This window comes from Labrus mixtus, chromosome 19 (genome assembly GCF_963584025.1).
Source record: "Labrus mixtus chromosome 19, fLabMix1.1, whole genome shotgun sequence".
NCBI classification, from domain to species: Eukaryota; Metazoa; Chordata; class Actinopteri; order Labriformes; family Labridae; genus Labrus; species Labrus mixtus.
In genome coordinates this window covers 16186228-16206411 of record NC_083630.1, presented here as the reverse complement: position 1 = coordinate 16206411, position 20184 = coordinate 16186228, and the positions used below count along the sequence as shown (strand labels likewise).

The 20184-nt window shown below is 41.4% G+C and overlaps 1 protein-coding gene across 4 annotated transcripts in view; it reads right to left on the bottom strand.

Moving 5' to 3' along the window:
- Positions 1-15922, bottom strand: part of rreb1a (ras responsive element binding protein 1a) — a 59712-nt gene extending 43790 nt beyond the window's left edge. For 2 of the 4 annotated variants that reach the window (XM_061064108.1, XM_061064109.1), the window contains exon 1: positions 15354-15922. In XM_061064108.1, the coding sequence (XP_060920091.1) occupies positions 15354-15393 (40 nt within the window). In that variant the 5' untranslated portion in view covers positions 15394-15922. The remainder of the gene's footprint in view (positions 1-15353) is intronic. The other 2 variants (XM_061064110.1, XM_061064111.1) reach the window with 1 other exon arrangement.
- Between the last annotated feature and the right edge of the window lie 4262 nt (positions 15923-20184).

Below are 20184 nucleotides of genomic sequence, written 5' to 3'. Positions count from 1 at the left end.
GTTAGACGAAGAGAAGGAATGAAAAAACGATAGAAGATGAAATTTACAAAAAGGGGGAGAAGAAGAATGAGGAGAGAAAAAAGATGAGCGGAGAGAAAAAGAAAGGAGAAGAGAGGAGGTGCGATATCCTCAGTGTGTACAGTTTGTGTGAGTGTCAGTGTGTGTGTGTGTGTGTGTGTGTGTGTGCGTGCAGGGCGTGGTGCTGAAGAGGACCAGGTTTCAGTTGAGTGAAAAGACTCAGAGCCTCTTTGTGTCTCTGCCTCCGGGGCGACCAACACACACACACACACACACACACCTTTGTGTGTTCATGCATAGGTGTGTTTGTGTGTGTGTGTGTGTGTGTGTGTGTGTCCCACCACAGCACTTTCCCATGGGGAGTCTTTGTTGTATTTCTGACTGAAAGCTGAATGGGGTTTGCAGTAGTAGGGCACACCTACTACTGCAAACCCCCCAATCCACACACCTGAGGCCACACCCACACACACACCCATGTTCGGCCCCTGCTTTAAAACACACACACCTCTGATGGTCAATTCCCTGAAGCTTTAAAATAAACACCTTTTACATCTGCTACAAAGCAACAATTAGGCAAACAGTTGCTCAAGTGGAAGTAATCTCCTTTAAGTTTTAGTCAAAGTTTTGCGTTGTCAAATTGTATTTATTTTTGATACGAGGACTTTTTAAACGATAAGACTTTTTCATTGAATACAATGACGAGTTGAAGAAGAAAATAAACCACCACAGAAAAAGAACAACAGCACAGAACAAAGATAAAGTGACGAAATAATAAAAGAAAACGTGATAAATGAAGAGCAGTCGCCATGTCCTCGGGTATCTCTCGTTTTGTCTGCACACTGAGGACAGAGACTCTTCCAACCTTCACACACTGAACTCACTAAACACTTCAATAAAACAAAAGCCGTCTCCTGAAGAACAAACATTTCCTACGGTGCACAATGAAGGACAAACTCAGTGGTGATTCTGTTAGATGCTAACACTGCAGGAGGGTTTTCTCTGTGATGCTGAAAGAAATGTATCGACAAAAAATAAAAAACTTCAAACTCCTAAAATGTACTGTCTCTTCTTTTTTTAAATCTAATTTTAAAATAGGGTCGTCACAAAACCAGAATTCTACATCTTGACATGATTCTGGTGAAAATGAAATGATATCGATCCTGTTCCAAATTGCAGTAATTCAAATCAAAGTACAGGCAACAAATATTGGGTTATTTATTGTTGTTTTATGATAGAGATGGCAGCCAAACTCCATGAAATGTTGCAAATGTTTTTGTGCAATTTAGACAGTGTGTGCATTCCCCTCGTTCACACCAGTCTTATGGAAAAGATGTATTTTAAAGTTTTGGAACTATCCATCGTTTATTAAAACAACAGATAAAAATAGATTTTGTTAATTTCTTATAATATGAAAATAATATTGATTTGTTTGTATTTGTCATCAGTAATTGTCAATAAAGGTTAGACAAAAACGCAAAGTTGTGTGATGATGTGGGGAGGTGATGTCAGGATGTTTCATCTCATCCAGGGTGTGTGTGTGTGTTAGTTTGTGAATGTGTGTGTCATCGTGATGCTACTGTCTGTGTACGTGTGTGTGTGTGTGTGTGTGTGTGTGTGTGTGTGTGTGTGTGTGTGTGAGGGCAGGGCTCATGTACAGAACCCTTGATTAGTGTGTGTATGATGGACACTGACACACACGCACCTCGTCATCTAAAAACTGCATCCTCACATGCAACAGATGTGTGTGTCTGCAAGTGTAATCCTCCAAATCCTTCAATGGTGTAACAACCTTCTGTGTGTGTGTGTGTGTGTGTGTGTGTGTGTGTGTGTGTGTGTGTCATCACTAACACGACCCAAATGATAATTAGTCAACGGCACGTCTGGGAAGAGGCGCGCACACACACACACACACACACACACACAGGAGGACTACAATATATCTTCTTCTTTATTAATAGCTTAATTTGATTTAAAGACAATTAGTAATTGTTTAAAGGAATTCCATGTATTTTTTTTAATTTGATCTTTGACTTTGGGGAAGGATGCAAGGAGACGGGTGAAGAAAAGGAGAGAAGAGAAGAAACATGAGGAAACAAGGAGAGGAAGTAAAGGAAGTAAAGGACGCAGGGTAGGATGGAAAAAAAAGCGTACACAAGGAGAGAATGCACAGGGTACAAGGTGGGGAGAGAAAAGAAGAATAGGATGCAAGGTAACAAGGAGAGGACAGGAGCCACGGAGAGGAGGCAAGAACACAAGGAGCAGAGGGGAAAACAAGGAGGGTATGTTAAGGGTAAGAGGTGGGTAGAGAAGAGAAGGAGACGAGGAAAGAAAACAAGTTAATGGAGGAGGGTGAGAGGATGAAAGAAGGAGTCAAGGGTAACTAATGAGGAGAGGAGATTAAGAGAGAGAAGTAGCATCCCCCTTCCTCCTGTCCTATACCAAGACACACACACACACACACACACACACACACACACACACACACACACACACACACACACACACACACACACACACACACACACACACACACACACACACACACACACACACACACACACACACACACACACACACACACACACACACACACACACACACACACACACACACACACACACACACACACACACACACACACACACACACACACACACACACACACGTAAGATGCTCAGGAAAAAAAGCGAGAAACAAAAAAAAGTCTTGGGGGCACGTCAAAGCTGCGGTCACTATGGTAACAAGGTGTGTCCTAACAATGAGGGTGCCTTTTCAGAGGAGGGAAGGGCTGTGTGTGTGTGTGTGTGTGTGTGTGTGTGTCTGTGTGTGTGTGTGTAAAGCTAAATGCATACATTCCTTTCTTCTTGCATTTGTTAAAAATGTGTGTTCACCTTCATTGGCGTGTTGCTATAGCAGCGCTGATGTAGCCTCTCACCTCTTTGTGAGTGTGTGTGTATATTTCTGTGTTTGTATTTGCATGTGTGTGTGCGTGTGTGTGTGTGTGTGTGTCCAGATTACAGCCTTGCTAACAGTCAGATTAATGGGGATTATGCAGGCTGGGTCTGTTTGCTCCATTCACATGCTGCTGTTGCTGCTACGTCCGGCTACTTAACCACTGAACCACCACACACACACACACACACACACACACACACACACACACACACGAGCCATTTAACAAATACAACATTTTTAGACTAAAACTATAAAAACTCTTAACATCCAAATATGCACCTCCCAGTCACGATAGACAAATGCTCTGACATTCAAAAAAAGAAAATGTACTTTTTAAACACAAACTAAATCTAGTAAACATATTGTGATTGTGGTTAAACTCAATCTACCTGTGTTGATTCTACCTTCATAAAGTGCACTGCTATTTGCATGCTCTCTCCCTCTCCCTCCCTTCTTTGCTTCCCCCTCCCCTCTCGGCAGCAGCCAGCTGACAAACTGTTTAGTCAGCAAGTAAGAAGAGTGGGGGAGGAGGAGGAGGAGGGCGGGTAAGACGCAGACAGAGTGAGAAAGACAGAGAGCCTCCATCATGCTTTAGGAGGAGTGGGATGAACCATTCTGCTGCTGCGCAGGGGGAGCTGGAAGGTTCAACAGCTGATGGAGAATAAAGGGGGGATAGACCTAAGAAAACACCTGGACCTGTTGATTCTGAAAATAAAGAGACGACACAACCAGAATACAACCGATGACCCGTTTCCACCTGAACGATCAAGAACTTTTTGACACAGGAGCTACCTTATAAGAACTGTAAAGGAGCCTCCCGCTTTTCTCCAGGTTTTTCAAGCATCTGAAGACGCATCTAAGGGAATTTGGCTAATATGGCCAAAAACAAAACAACTTCATACCTTAAAAAAAAAAAATCCTGGTCCAATCAGAAATCTCCAGCACCAAAAGCCCCTTCCCCAAACGTTCAAGTACTGTGTGGTGGTAAACCCCCCAAAAATGACTTCATACGGAGTAAAATTACTTTCCCTGAACTTAAAGAAGACCCAACATTTAATGTAGACACTGGTGCAATGGAAATATACAAGGTTCCTGGTCTCTGTTACAAACTATTTCCAGTCCCACAAAAGGAACTTTTCTGGAACCTTTGATTTTTCTTTTTATGGATAAAAAGTCACTTTTGCAATTGAAGTTGATTTCTTACCATTGTTATAAGACTATTGGACTTTACTATCAGTAGTCAGGAACTTTATCAAAATTATTCAGAAACAAACCCCACATGATCTGTTTGAAAAGAAAAAAAAAAAAAAAGAGGCAGTTTTGGAACTTTAAAAACAACATTCAGTTACTGATGAAGACCATGTAACGTGGTCAAAAACTCCCGAAAAAGGAAGAACATTAAGCTTGAGTCGAGACCATCTTGCTAAGAACTATGTGATGCATCTTGACTGATCGCTTATTTGAAACGCTTCCCTTTGCGGAGAGCGACGCATCAAGCTGATGTGAGCTGATGTAGAGGCAGACAGAGAGAGTGATGGAGGACGAGGAGGAATGAAAGAGAAATGTTTCACAGTCATATGTAGGCCAGACCTGTTGTATGAGATGCCAGCAGCTCAGTGTGTGTGTGTGTGAGAGGGAGGGTGGGTGTGGTGAGACTGTCTTGCTGATAAGCAGCTTGTGGAGCTAACTACCACCGCATGGGAGTGTGAGTGTGTGTGTGTGTGTGTGTGTGTGTGTGTGTGTGTGTGTGTGTGTGTGTGTGTGTGTGTGTGTGTGTGTGTGTGTGTGTGTGAATGCATGCGTTTTTGTGTGTGTTATACTCAGGGCCACCTTCACCCTGTTCGCAGCCTGCAGCAAATAAAGCCGTATTTACTGCAAGTCCAAAGTCCGAGCGGCTTGACTGTGAAAGAATTTCACAACGGAGGGATGGAGGGACGACTGAGTGGGGGGAGGAAAGAGAGAGGGCATCTTAAAGGGGAAGTGCAAATAGATCAAAGGTGAAAGGAGGAGGAGGAGGATGCTACCAGAAGACTCTATGTTAACAACTAACCTGCAGCTGGTTTTATATTAAGAGAAAAGTTCCACATTTCTTCAACTTCTGCTACACTGTTTCCCACAGCTGCATTCAACGGCCGTCTACGACCTGAGCCAAGCTGCGATAAAGTTGGCTAAGCTTGTTTTTTTTTAAGTAGAATAGAACACCTGAGAAGGAGGCAGGGAGCAAAGCTGCGGCTAAAGTTAGCTTAGTCTGTTTCGCTTGGATTGTTTTCAATAGAAGCCAAATTATGCACAGATGTTTAATCCTCCTAAAAACAAAAAGACTGGATTTTTAATCTTAGTTATTTTTGGTGGCTACAAGAAGACAAGAGAGGAGGCTAACTGTTGAAGATGGTTACAAAAGCACAGCATGTTTCTCTGATTAGCCTTTGAGTAAATCCACCTCCTCAGATCAGTCATTAAAAAGTTGTGTCTTATTTTATAGGCAGGCTAGCTTTTTCCATTCTTACCAGTTAGCTTAAACACCAGAGTGGCATTGATCTTCTCGTCTAACTCTGCAAGTGATAACTGTTAAGAGAGGAGGGAGGAAATATATGAAGGAGCCTGAGGGGGGGGGGGGGGGGGGGGGAGGGGGCAGGAGGTGAAGCAGACGCTCATCGAGAGGAGGAGGAGGTGATGTAGATGCAGGAAGTGGAGAAACAATAGCTTCTCTCTCTCTCTCTCTCTCTCTCTCTGGTCCATGTGAAGTCTTTATTATCACACGGACTGAGTTACATAAGTATCAAGAGAGCTTTTTCATCCTCTGCTGCAGGAAAACTTCAATAATTCAAAGTATTACAATCCCAAACTGAAAAATCGGAACTTTCATTGAGTTTATCGGCTCCAAACAGGCAGCGTTATGTAAATGTGCAAAGAAGTCAGGACAAGGCCGTCAGAACAGAACTACAACTGAAACACAGCAAACTTTCTGTTGGAGACAATTTGAGCGTAAAAGCACACACACACACACACACACACACAACGTCGACTTTTTCCCCTTTTTTTTGTGTCATACTTAAGGAATCATAAAATATCCACTGAAGTAGTTAGAAAGAAAACTCCATTGAGAATATGGTCAATTTGAAGAAACTCAAGCATGAGTCAGATATCATGGAGACACGCTTCTTTCTCAGCCTTCTTTAGATTTCAGTAACGTCGGGACAGAAAACTCCGTCTCTGTTTTATTATTGATACGTTTATATTAATCATCCTTAAGAAGTATTTTGATCGTTAATGTGTCACCAAATGGGAAAACTGAGCTTTACTTTCATGTTGATGATCCAAAGTGTGCAGAGTAGGCGGCAGGTAAAAGTGTGAAAAATAAGAAAATATTCAGTTTTGAAAGCTTTTCATTATTGTTATTCTGTCAAATAATAAGTTAACTGATTGATTAAATTAGTTCATTATTAATTCATTCATAAATGAAAGCTGTCGATGAGACAGCCTTCGTCATATAAACCATCTGACTGCAGTGATGTGAACAGCAATATTTACTCCCTCTAACTTTAGAGTATCCACTGCTATATAAAGATGCTGGTGGTTTGTGTGTGTGTGTGTGTGTGTGTGTGTGTGTGTGTGTGTGTGTCCTACTTTAGAACTAGTCATCCCTGGTCTCAGATTACTCTCATCCTCGTCCGTCTCTCCGTTAGGACTCTGTGTTCATGTTTGAGCTCTAAACAAACGATCATTTACTCTAGTGATGATCAGATGTTATGGTTTAAGTAGTTTAATGATCTTTGAATTCACATTTTAAGGAGCTAATGAGAACATTTTCGGGATCAACCTTTAGTCTTTACAGCAGGTGTCCCTTCATGGGCTGCAGTCATGAAAACGTCAGTATCTGCTCATTTAAATGAAAAATAAAAACAGACGTACGCTGTGAGATAAAAGATTGTGAAGATTAAAATCACCTAAAAATATCTCACTACACACAAAAGTATTGTAGCGACTTGCTGACTCATTTCTATGCAAAGAATGACGTTATAAATCAAGAATTTGTGGTCTAAGTTTAGGCTTCGATGCAGACATTTAGTTCCTCTCTGAGCATGTGTGATTGACTTCTAGTCCAACTGAGTAACTGAGTGAATAAGTGTGTGTGTGTGTGTGTGTGTGTGTGTGGGGGGGGGGGGTGATGAGCCATTTGGTCCAGGCAGAGGTGTAGCAGTTTTAACTCCCTCCCCTCCCCCACCCTTCATCATCATCCTCCCCCTCCTCCACACCTCCTCGTCTGCATCCTCACTGGCACAGAGCCCCCCCGCACACACACACACACACACCCACACACACACACACACACACCCCCACCACCCGGATAATTCACACCTTCAAAACGTCTTCCTGAAGACAAATCCTCTCTCATCAGTGTATAAAACTTTAATCTGCTGGTTGTTTTCTGCTCGAATGAAACATGTTTTACTGCTTAACAGCTTGTAAAGTGTGAAAAGTTGAGTAGTAACAAGTACAATGACATTTTTAAATGATCATTAAAGTGCATCATGTGTTTTTTGTCATACTTTAACAATCTCATAAACTTTTTCGGAGCTTTCTATCTTCAACACTGTCTTGTTGTACTTGTTGCTTTATTTCTTATTTGCATTTCTTTTATTAATCATATTTCTAAATATTCGTATATATTATCTACTACTACATTGTGTTTCAGAGCATCAGTGACGACCTTGTGTCCCCCCCGGGGGGGTCAAAAGAGTATTTCTGATTTGATTCTGATTCAGCTCATATATAATTAAAATGTTTTAAAAAGTCACACTGTAGGGTTATTAAGCGGCGTTTAAAGTTGTTAGTGTCCAGGACACTCTTGAAAAAGAGGTTTTTAATCTTAACAGCTTTTCCTGGTTTAATAACGTTCAGACAAAAGAAAAAGGCCAAGGCATGGTCCATCTTTTAGAAAGTCTTATCATCTAGCCTGAAAATGAACTTTTTACATATTTAAAAAGTCACAATTTATTGTACAAATACTTAAAAGCTTATTTTCCACTAAAGTCCTCTTTTAATGTTTCAAACTTTCAATGAGTTTAATCTTTAAAACACATATTCATGTTTAAAGATTTGCGTTTCTAACCCTGAGAAGAGTCTCCTTCTATATGAAATACATTCACATTGACCGACAATCATTTCACTTCTCCACTGTTTTTATGTTATCCAAGGCTATAGACTCATTTGAGACGACACAGAAACAGTTTATATGTGAATATCTGCTCTCAAATTCGGCAAAAGTCCAAGAGTCACTTTCTGCCTCGTATGAAAAGTGTCTTCCAAACAAGATGTTCAGTGATGGATCAATGACAGACCCCGTATGTATCTGAAGTCAGCTCTCTGACCAAACTCCTTTCTCTCTTTAACCTGCGGGTCGCTCGCTCGCTCGCTCCCTCAGTCGGGGGATGGAACTTAATCTTATCTAAAACAGGCGGCTCTATAAATAGGGTCTGGTGCTGAGAGAGGGAGAGGAGGAGAAAAAAGAGGGAGAGAGGAGGAAACATCAGCCCCTCTGATGGGGAGTTTCACCTCAGCAGCCTTCATTGCTGCACAAACACGCCGACATGTCGCCCTGAGGTAATCCACCGAGCACACTGATTGGCTCTGATGGGAGCAGGACACGGCGCCAAGAAAGCACGAGCGGCAACCTGTTCACTTTCTGATCATCCACACATGCTTTTTTTCCCCCCCCCCCCACCCCTCTTGTTTTATTCTGCAGACTTCCTGGTGTGAAATCTCACACAGCCGCAGCATCCGTGAGGTTAAATTGAAATAGGAGGAAGTCGCATGAAGTGAGAGAGAAAAAGAGGGGACGCTTGTTAGCATCCTGAGACAACACAAAGATTCAACGGAGCAGCAAAATGCACCCAAAATATACTGAAAACACAACTTTTAACTCACTTTACACCATACATTCACACTTATTCATTCACAGTGCTGCTCCAAACGTTTAAATGATGCACTAATCGGACCTTTTAAATCAAAACCGAGACCTGAATTAGGAGTATTTTCTGATTACAGGTTTAAGTTTCTCTGGGGACAAGAAGATGATGCGAAACGATATGATGGACCCAATTCAATACAGTAGGATACGATAGAGTAGGACAAGATTAGATTTGATAAGATTCGACTGGATAGAATTTTTATTTTATTTAAAACTTTGTATTTTTATATTCCACCTGTATTGTATGTATGACATACTCGTACTAACATTTCTGAGCGATCTGGCACCTTGGGCGTTAATCAAGTCATATCTTATCTTTCCCGCCATTATGCAAAAGAAATGAACTAAAGAAATGATTAAGAACATCAAAAACAAAAAGGGAAGGAATCTGTATCACAGTGACTGACAACATCACCACTTTTTCAAAAAGTCTTTCAAATGAATCAACTCTCTGCTTTTAACAACATTTTAATTCTTTCATCAAAACTAAATACTTTTTTAAACGTGCAGAGCACTTCAGGTTGAAGTGATTTTAGGGACAGAGAAGACTAAACGACACTACACTAAATGACATCACAAAAAGACAAAAGAGCAGAGAACAGAGAGCAGGCACTGGTGAACAAAAGGGTTTAAAAAAAAAAAAGACGTTTCAAGCTCTCAGAGAGACAATGAGGAGGGTCGTCATAGTCACGTTTGTCTGAAGTCGACGACTGATAGAGCTCGTCATTAGAGTGAAACTGTGGGAATCAATGGAGAGGGCGTGTGTGTGTGTGTGTGTGTGTGTGTGTGTGTGCTCGCTAAATGGAGGTTAATGTGGAGACAACAACAGTCTCACAGGGAGGATGAGAGCTTTTAATTAGCTACTCCACTCAAGTCCCTGTGGACACACATGTCCCATTGCAACCCCCCATTAACAAACACACACACACACACACACACACACACTGTTGGAATCAGACATTAGTGCTCCTCTAAATAGTTATACCTTGATCTGATACCGATGAATACTCAAATTATTTGATATAATGTTTCAAATTCAACAGATTTTTATCTCAGATTTTAATGATGACTATTTCAAATTTAAAAAAAAGACATCTTTTTAATCAATTATGTAATTTTGAACTGAAGTATTTATTATTTATCTTATTATCATTTAAACTGACTTCATCTCAACTCAATATCAGAAAATGAAGGTGTTATAGTACAGCTCATTTAATCACAGAGCATTCATTTAAAAATGATTCACTTTAATATAGAAGAACTGTGTTTTAAATCTCTTAGCATGAAGTCATTCTAATCATTTATTTAAACCGGTTATTTTGAAAATATGATGTGTATGGTGTTAAATGAGTGAGCTGATTTATGCTGATTCATCAACAGAGACCTCAAACATAAATATATACAAACTAAACCTGAACACACAAACAGAATCCTAACGTATTTCAATATGAACAGAATTATAACTCAATGTGACATCATCTTATTTTGATAAGTTCTCCTCCTCTTCTTCTTCTTTTTATCACTTGTACCAAACACAAAAACATCGTCCCTCGCCCCCTCGTCATGCTGTATCATGTCTTTACATGACTATTACTGCAGGCTGTGTGTGTGTGTGTGCGTCTTCAGTTCCCACAAAAAGCACTCACAATGGAGGATGCCCCATCGCACAAGACACTCTTTGTGTGTGTGGGTGTGTGTGTGTGGATATGCATGTGTGTGTGTGATTGAGACACATCATCGGCTACATCATCGACCGTCAGCATTTTAAATGACCAACACCACAGAAGAAGAAAAAGAGGAAGAAGAAGAAGAAGAAATGGAGCTTTGATGGAACGTAACTGGATGCTTTCTTTGTCATTGTGTAGAAAAAAAAACCCAGTGATGCAAACTGGAAATCTGTGGGTTAAATGGAATAAAGACGGTCACATTCTTGCACACAGACACACCAAGCATCTTTTCCTGTTGCAGCGACAGACTGACAGAAACTGAGAAATGACTTTTTTTTTTTTTTAGCATCAATCAACCTCTTTGATGTTTTGATCCTCCTCCCCTCTCTTCCTCCCTTCATGCGCATCTCTTTTTTTTTGTAAAAAAAAAACAAAAAACCTGCTGCTCCTCCAGGAGTTGAGGAGTCAAGGAGTGGAAGGACGAGTAAAAATTCCCCCCTCAGCAAAAAGTGCCGATCAGTGAGAGCAAGAGAGAGAGAGAGAGAGAGAGAGAGAGAGAGAGAGAGAGAGAGAGAGAGAGAGAGAGAGAGAGAGATCTGCGCCTGTCGCCGAGGGCCCAGCTCGGCCTCAGTGTTGAATTTCGTAATGGAATGCTAACTGCTCATCCGGATCTCTCCTCCTCCTCTTCCTCCTCCTGCTTCTGCTCCTCCTCTCATAGGAGGAGGAGAGGACCAAACACTACAGGAATACACGGATTAACATCTCAGCCAAGCTAACACTTAAGATGATCCAACAGTTTGCAGAAGCTGAACGATTTAGCCACAAACTTATGTGGAAAATGCAGCAAAAAAAAGACTAAATGTATGCCAACTCCCTACAAAGCACAAAAGATGCAATAGAAGTTACTGAGGGATACTGCAGGACTGCATGGATACATTTACCAAAAAGCAATAAAACAGTCTCTGGAAGAACTACAAACACACCTTACTACGAATGAAGCCAATATCAAATCAATAATGGGAATACTATGAGAACTCAAGGGAGCTGAAAAACACAATCCTGAAACTAGTTTGACCTATACTCCAGAGTTTCGCAAGATTCAAATGTGAGCATTTTGGCGCATCCTTCATGTTTAAAAATGCATTCAATTTAAACCTTTTGCAACCACAGGAAGCCACAAACATATTTCAAGTTTCTTTGAGTTTTATAAAACACAATAAAGTCACAATGAATCTGATGTTTGGTGCCATAAACACAATAAAGCAATCAAAGTTAATTGGTTAACGCAACAATTAACCGCCATTTGAGTGCTAGAAACTCAACATATCACTGTCATATCATTGTACAGCATGCAGGTACCACACAACGTCATAATTAAGTTGCCATTATCCAAATGAATAAACTTTTATGACACAATAGAAAAACTCCGACTTGGAACCTTAACCCAAACTCAAAATCCAACATGGCTTACACTCATCAACATGAATCATAAGCTGTACGTTATGGTGTTGATTAGCAACTCAGTCGACTTTCTGTCTAATAAAATCAATCACAGTGATATGAAGTTAGGCTATATCTGTTGACATGTTGTTTTTGAACGCAAGCTATCACGTAGTGTGTTGTTATCACTAACAAAACCACTGGTAGCCTACTCCATGTTGCTTTTCCGACTTGTTACCAATTCATAACTGGAATGGGGCCATTTTGTGTGACTTCTACATCCAACTCCCAAGGTAAATGGAACGCACCATGAAAACCAAGTGTTAGCATGTTAGAATCTTTCCAGTATCAAGTCTTAATAGACTAGGTGACCTCTCCCTAATCTGAATCTGTTTGCGCTGAAAGCATTTCACCAATATGCTATAAAAATCAGTAAAACTTGAACCTTTCAACACTAGCCTATTTGTTCTCACACAGCACCTGTAGGCATGGCTATATGTCATAGAAGGGTTTCCTTCAAACTTCAAACTTTGGAGAAACTCTGGTAACTTGAAGGTGACATGTCCCTAACTGTCGATACCATGTGATGCTAAGCTGTGTATGATTACATAATGTCGTTACCCAGTTTTTGCGTTTTGTTTTGTCTTTAGGTCTGTCTTTTCTTTAATTATATATTTTCCCTTTGGGGTGGGGGGAGTGGATTTTCTTTATATATATAGTTTGACTGTTATATGCTTTGTTAAATGTATTGTATTTTTTGTAAAATGTAAAAACTCAATAAATACATGTCAAAAAAAAAGAAGGGTTTCCTTCACAGAATCTATTATTCATATAATTTGTTTTTCATTAGCCTATATTTTAATATCATAGGGTGAATATAGCCTATAGACTAGGCCTAATAAGTGTAAGAACTGACCTAAAAGTGAGCTAAATTTCACATTAGACTGCTTTTAAAACCCTGCAAGTGGGTACTGTAGGGCTGAAGAAACACCATTAAGTTACTATAAAATCATTGAGTAATACTGAAAATACACTAAAAGTCTAAAAAAGGGGAAATAAGAATCGGAGTTGGTCGAATTACTCGAATTACTTGAATTACTCGAATTAAAGTTCCACAGCAGGGAGGTAGAGAGAGGTAGAGAGAGGTAGGGCGAACACTGGGGGAGAGAGAAAATCCCTAGCAACCATTATCTAACCAGTTCAACCCTGAGACACAACTCATCATCTCCTCTCACAAAGCCAAACCAAACCCCGTCCATCAATCATTGACCGAGCACACCTGATAACAAACCCTCCTTCCACAGTTAAACTACATGTTTTTATATCTAACAGCATCCTCCGTCGTGTACCAACACGGGGGGAGGTGGGGGGGGGGACTTCCATGACGAGGGCAACAGCTAAAATAGCCGCTAAAAAGTTGTCAAAGTCGACGGTTTGAGGTCGAAGACAGCCTCAGGTGTAAGAATCAGCAGCAAGTAAACGTTTAAAATGGAAGTTAGAGCGCTGGATGATGTCGAAAGAGAGAAAAGAGAGACGAAGGAGGTGGGGGAGGAGAGAGGAGGAGGAGGTGGATGCAACAGGCGTCACGTCGATGCTGCTGCTGCTGCTGCTGCTGCGCGTAACCGGAGACGAGGAGAGAAGTCTCTAAAACGAAGGGAAAAGTCGCAAAACAGCCGCGGAAAGTGATAAACGCCAAACGAACTGATGGGGCTGGACGCCTCGGTGCCGTGTTGATGCACTTTATTCATGTACAGGGGTCGGTTTGTGGCTAAATATGTCTGGGCAAGGTCACAGCAGCTGCGTCGAGCTAGCCGTTGTTAGCCAGGAAGCTGTGGAGAGAATGTCGAGCCCCCCTTCAAAATAAAACTCACACTAGAGCACAATTAACACATTTTAGGACCGATACACACAGGCCTATTCAGACCAGTTTATTTGCTCCTTTTGATTTAAACTGACATAGTCTACAGCCTTATACTTAATATATTTACTTTAAGCAGGTTATTAATCATTTTAAAGGTGATAGGCTCTCATTTATCCAATGGATTGGCCTTTTAAATAGGCAACAAAACAACAAGAAGTAGGCTACTTGGAACTAACTAAATCAAAATGAATGCACACAGGGCACTGACTTACTAACTGTAATACAATGAGACAACATGAAAACCACAAATAGAAGCGCCAGATGAAAGGCCTACATAACTAGGCTACTTGTCTTGGCCCTCAACAAAAACAGATGTCAGAATGGCATCATAGCAAAACATCCCACATAAATTAATCTGTAACCACACAATATAGGAACACTTACTTTACTTTATTAATTTACAATTTACTTGCGATATGATTCACAACAGACCGAAATGTGAAGTTTACATTTCACTTTAAAACGATGATGATTTGACATTTGAAGTAGGCTAGTAGGCCTATGGGCCAAACACTTCATTTCTTACAGCCAACAACAAATATGGCCTAATTTGAAAGAACACCAGGGTTTGTTTGGGGTTTTTCTCCACATAGGATAGGCTACCTGTTTGTGCATTCTGCCAAAGTTATAACTGGGGAAAATGGGCTACGTGTAGGCCTATCTTCCAGCAAAACCGACCTCAGAAAAACACCAAGCTTATCAAGCAACATGTCACACAATCTATCACATTAAGAGGTAAAACATAATCCGTTAATAACACACTGAATATCTAAAATATGCCTATAAACTCTCATTTAACCATGCTCATCTTTCCTTTCTCGAGATCAACAGGTGGTTTTACTTTGAGGCACACACAGGAAGCGGCGGTACTAACAGCTGATAGCTTGTGACTGGTGTCTGATAGCTTTACACATGGCCACTAGCAGCGAGGCTCCGACCAAAGTGCACCCGAGATATGGATGCTCAACTCGGGCGGCGAGCAGACTTTGACCCCCCCCTCCTGCCACCCACCCCGCGGGGCAAAACAGCCACATAACAGCCCCAAACGTGCACACAAGGGATAAAGTTGCACCAAAAGTCGACAAAACAAGAAGTTGGTGATAATTAGCTGCAGTAGGGTGAATGAGGAAGAGACCTGGGGTTGAATTCCACCGCTTGGATGCGCATCAAACTAGGAAGCAACACGGAGAGGAGAGAAAAAAAAACTAGTATCCCTCCCTCGCCGTCCCCACATCTCAGCTCAAACTTTATTTAAACAGCGTCAACAAGTCAAAACTTTCCCCCAATAGCGACAAACACACCAAACATCGATCACACAGCGCGCACAGAGCCAGAAAAGCACCAAAATAGAGCGATGGAGAGGCTAAAAACGCAGACTTACGCTTGACTTTGTTGGGGTTGGGCTGCTTGCGCCGAGACATCGTGGCGAGGATGATGATGGTGGTGGTGGTGGTGGGGGAGATGATGATGATGATGGTGATGAACGGCGGGGATGGTGGATGAAAAAAGGGGGATGAAGAAAAAAAAAGAAGGGAGAGAGAGGCTGCAAACTCGCTCCGGAGAGGAGAGGAATCAAAATGGCGTTTCCGAAGGGATGTGCAAACTTGGACAAACTTTACTCCAGCTTCCCTCCTCCTCCTCCTCCCCTCCCTCCTCAACCTCCTCCTCCTCTTCTGCTTCTCTTCCTCTCTCCTCTCCCGGAGGAAAAAAAAAAAAAAGAAGTAATAACTCGAGGACAGAAGTCGTCGAGAGGAAAATGTTGAAATTAATTTGTGTTTAGTTTTAATTCCTCTCTGGACTCCAAACTCTGCCCTCTCTCTCTCGGTGTCTCTCTCTCTCTCGGTGTCTCTCTCCCTCTAAACCTGATAAGTAAAGCTCATCACGTGTTGTCTCTCCAGTCTCCAAGGGGACGTGGCCACCAAGCATCTCTCTCTTTACGCACACTCAGATGCACGTTGCTGGATTACTCCTGCGCCTGCAGCCGTGATGGAGGAGGAAATAATCCCATTTTTATCCTAAATAAAGCAAAACACAATTAAATCAGCACTTTTATTTCGCTGTCGTAACTTTATTCAACTTTATCTGCAGCAATTTCACCACTTGCAAGCTAAAACATACAACTTTACGCATGTTTTACCCTCACTTCGAAAAGAAATATCACTTTAAAGTTGATTTATCCTGAACTTAAACGCCTCACTGTAATTCGCTTCGCCTCATTTACTCACTCTTCTTTAATGTCGTTGAATTAAAGAAAAAACACGACTCAAGCGTTTGTTTTATCGATGACGTAGAGTTTAAGGGACTGAAAGATAAGAAACCATCCGCGCTGTTCGCTTCCCTGCTTGCAGTCACACTGTGGAGGCAGCTATCGCGAGACTTGGAAGTTTAGACGGAGGGTATAATGAGCTATCGCGGGTTTTGGAATGAAGAGAGGATGCCAACCGTCAGCTTTTAGGGGGATGGAAGAAGCTGCTTCTGTTTCCAGGAAGGTGATTGAGTTACAAATGTAAGATATACCTTTCTTAAAATAAGGGCTAAGGGGAATTTAACCTTTAGCTAAATCAGGGAAAAAGTTTTGAAGTTGAATAAAAGTTTTAATTTAATGGGTATAGCCTACCTGTCTCCAAAAATCCTTAGTTATCATTATAGTATCACTTAAGACTCGTGAAAATGGCCAAAAGCCTATAAGGTAATACACGTTTTAAGTTACATGCAGGACTATAAAATGATAAACAGTGAAGTAAAAAGTGTTATTATTTTTATTTATTTATTTATTTTATTTATTTATTTATTATTCCATCAACACACTGTAAATGTAAAGATATTTCATCCTTCAAAATAACGTCAAAAGTAATTATTCCATCTTAAACCCTCTAATTAAGTCTAAAGTTATGTAATTCTGTCTTTAAAACCATTGAAATTACATTGTGAAATCTTTTAAGAAATCAATTCAAAAGAAAAGTAACTCCATCTTAAATCTAATTAAAGGCGAAGCGATACAATACAATACAATACAATTCAGGGAGATACAATAGGATATGATACAACACAAGACAACACAACACAAGCCGGTACTGGTAGGTGAGCTGATACATTACGGTATGATACCGTACGATACAAGACAAGTAAAGACTTGGCAAGACAAGACTAGAAATACAATGCAATACAACTTTAATTTGAACACACTTGTTGATCTGCAGACTCATCACACGCAGGAGAGCAGCAGAGAATAGGATGAGGAGTGTATGAACAACTCCTCCTCCTCCTGTGCAGAAGCAGCTCTAATTCTGCTCTCAGGTCAGACTTTAACTCCCGGTTCAAACTTTAGCTGCAAACTAAATTTAAACCTCCTGGACCTTCATTGTTAAATTTAGTGCGAGTGAGAGCAGCTCGACTCCTCGCCCGCTGCATGTGGAGCTCCTCTCCCACATTCCTGACAGCCCTCCTCCATCTCCAGATACAGACCCCTCCTCCTCCCATCATCCCCTGTTGGAGCGAGGAGCACACAGGCATCTCTCCTCCCATCACACCCCTCCTCCTCCTCCCCTGCGGGCGGCTGCAGCAGAGCAGGAAGAGCCTCCCTGTCTGTCCCAGGCTGGTTGGGCCTGTTGCTGATGAAGGAGAGGAAGGGAGGAGGGGCTGATGGGAGGACTGGGTGTTACCACGACTTTGGTTAGCGGCTAAATGACTTCAAACAGTGTGTTCACTTTTGTGCAGGAGGCTCTTTACCTCCTTCAGCCTGCTTTTAGGAGAAGATTACAGGGAAATGCTTTTATTTGCTGTCTTTGCAGCAATTAAACGAGGAGGAAAGTTTATATGTTAAGTGTATTTGAACATAAACACAATTCAAAGTTACACAAACAAGACATCAGTTTATCAGAGAAAATCTAATGGGTGCATTTTTTCACTTTGGTAGAGCCAGTTTAGGCTTTCTTCTCCATTTCCAGTGTTTATGCTAAGCTAGGCTAATCACATCCTGACTGTTACGATCAATTCAGTGATGGCCTCAGCCTAAGTAAAACATGATGTCAACTGATTATCTGTCCAAATAATCCATAAGTGTGTGGTGTCACACTTCTGTGGTGTTGACACTGTCCTTATGTCTGTGGTCTCCCACGTTTTTCAAATCGGTTAAGATTTGAAAATGTGTCCAGTGTGTAGTCAGGATAAAGTACTCCCGAGTTCTTCTTCCACCTGTGTTGTGGGTTTTTCTGTCGCTGTATTTTGCATGTCCGCTTTCAGAGAGCAGCGGGGTCAAACCCCCTGACGTGAAGACAAGAATCTGAAAGAGAAGCAGAGCATGAACAGATCTGTGTGTACTGTTGACATATGAAATACAGGCTCAGCCGAAACAGACTGTAGGAGCCTCCACTTCATTTCAGACACCAGAGAGAGAGAGAGAGAAAGAGAGAGAGAGAGTGAGTGAGAGAGAGAGAGAGAGAGAGAGAGAGAGAGAGAGAAAAGCAGCTAACAGCATTACAACACTAATCCAATCACTGCTTTTCACCTCAACCGTCCACTTTTCAATTCAAATTAATCCATTCAGATACAAGCAGCCCATCCCCAGGACACACACACACACACACACGCTCAAAGATAAAAACTACAACTACTTTCAGTACTTTTACTTTTAAATGAGGTGAGCCATTTCAAAAGAAACAGTTACACTGCAGACTTCGCTCATGAGCACATGGTGACCTAATGACATGAAAAGGTACAGAGAAGTTATTTTGAGGGAAATTTCACAACATTCTGAGTTAGTATGATGATGATCCTCGGAGCATCATGGTTCTAGAGAAACACATTTAGTTTCTCTTTGTGATTTTATATGGTTAAATGACAAATGAAATGGGACGTTACTTCTGTAAAGACTTAATATACACCCTCAGAGTTTATGCAAATCCGCTTGTGTTATTTAAAAACATTAAAACTAAAAGGCTTTTTTAAAATGGTGTGGTTGTGACAAAATAAGGAAATACATTTGTAATAAAAAAAAAGTTTCCTTTTAGCATCAAGGCCTTAAAACCAGAGAGGCAGAAGAGAGAGTGTGATGTTATTTATTGGACTGTAACCATGGGGCCGTTGCCGAGGAACGAGCCATCGGTAACAAAAGGGTGGATTCATCCATTCATCCAGAGGAGGAGGAGGAGGAGGAGAGGCATCCCCAGCCGCAGAGAGGAGATCTGAGCCAGAGGGTTTCCCAACACCAAGCAAGTTGACACAGTTGTTGTTGATGAAACTTTACACACTCCTCCTCCTCCTCCTCTTTCTTCATTGGAGCGTTGTCCGGACAGGCAGGCAAGCAGGCAGTCACATGAAGCCAACACCTGTCGGCAGTGTGGGGGGATGACGAGCACATGGCGCTCCGTCTCTCTGTTTCCCAACCAGCTTCAACAACACATGCTCCTCTCTTCTCTCTCCTCTCTGCAGCCATGTTTTCTTCTCTAAAAGTTTTTTAAAATCTGCTGCTTGGACATGCACTTCTAGCCAGAGTTGCAGCAGAGGGGATGGTGGGAGTGGGGGAGAGGAGAAGAAGAGGGAAGGGAAGGGAAGGGAGGGAGGGAGGGAGGGAGGGGGGGTGAAAAACCGGTTTCCAATAGTGACGGATGATTTGTAGGTAACAGTTGTTTGCCTTGCAGCCTGAGGCCTGCCCCACTCAAGCGCAGACTCACACACAGTTTGTAGCATGCAGCCTGAGTGCAGCAAAGACTCAAAAGAGCTGAAGATTAAAAATGAACCCAAAGTTTGTTCTTTTTTATGAGTTTTCTACTCTGAAACACTTTAAACGCAAAACACAAATGCCAAATAGTATGTGCCTCCCTTTAGGTGTTAAAAAAAAGATGGTTTTTGAACTAGGTTTGGCTGCTTTAGAGAAATGACTGACAGTGTGAGCAGGAAGTGATGCACTGGCCACCATTTTGTAGTCTTAGAAATGAAAGCTGACCTCACTCATGTGAGAATGTAAATGCTGCATACATGTCATTTTGGACGGCAAAAAGGATGTTCACAGTTAACGGGACACAACAAACATATAAAGTGTATCGTAATGTATCGTATCTTATTGCATCATATCGTATCAAACGGTAAGGGTCTGTAAATATTGCATGGGGTCATGTGATATTGTAACATATGGTATCGTATCGAACTGATTGTTTCATTTCATTATGTTGTGTTTGTAATTAGCATATGGGGAAGTATTATATCATAGTAGC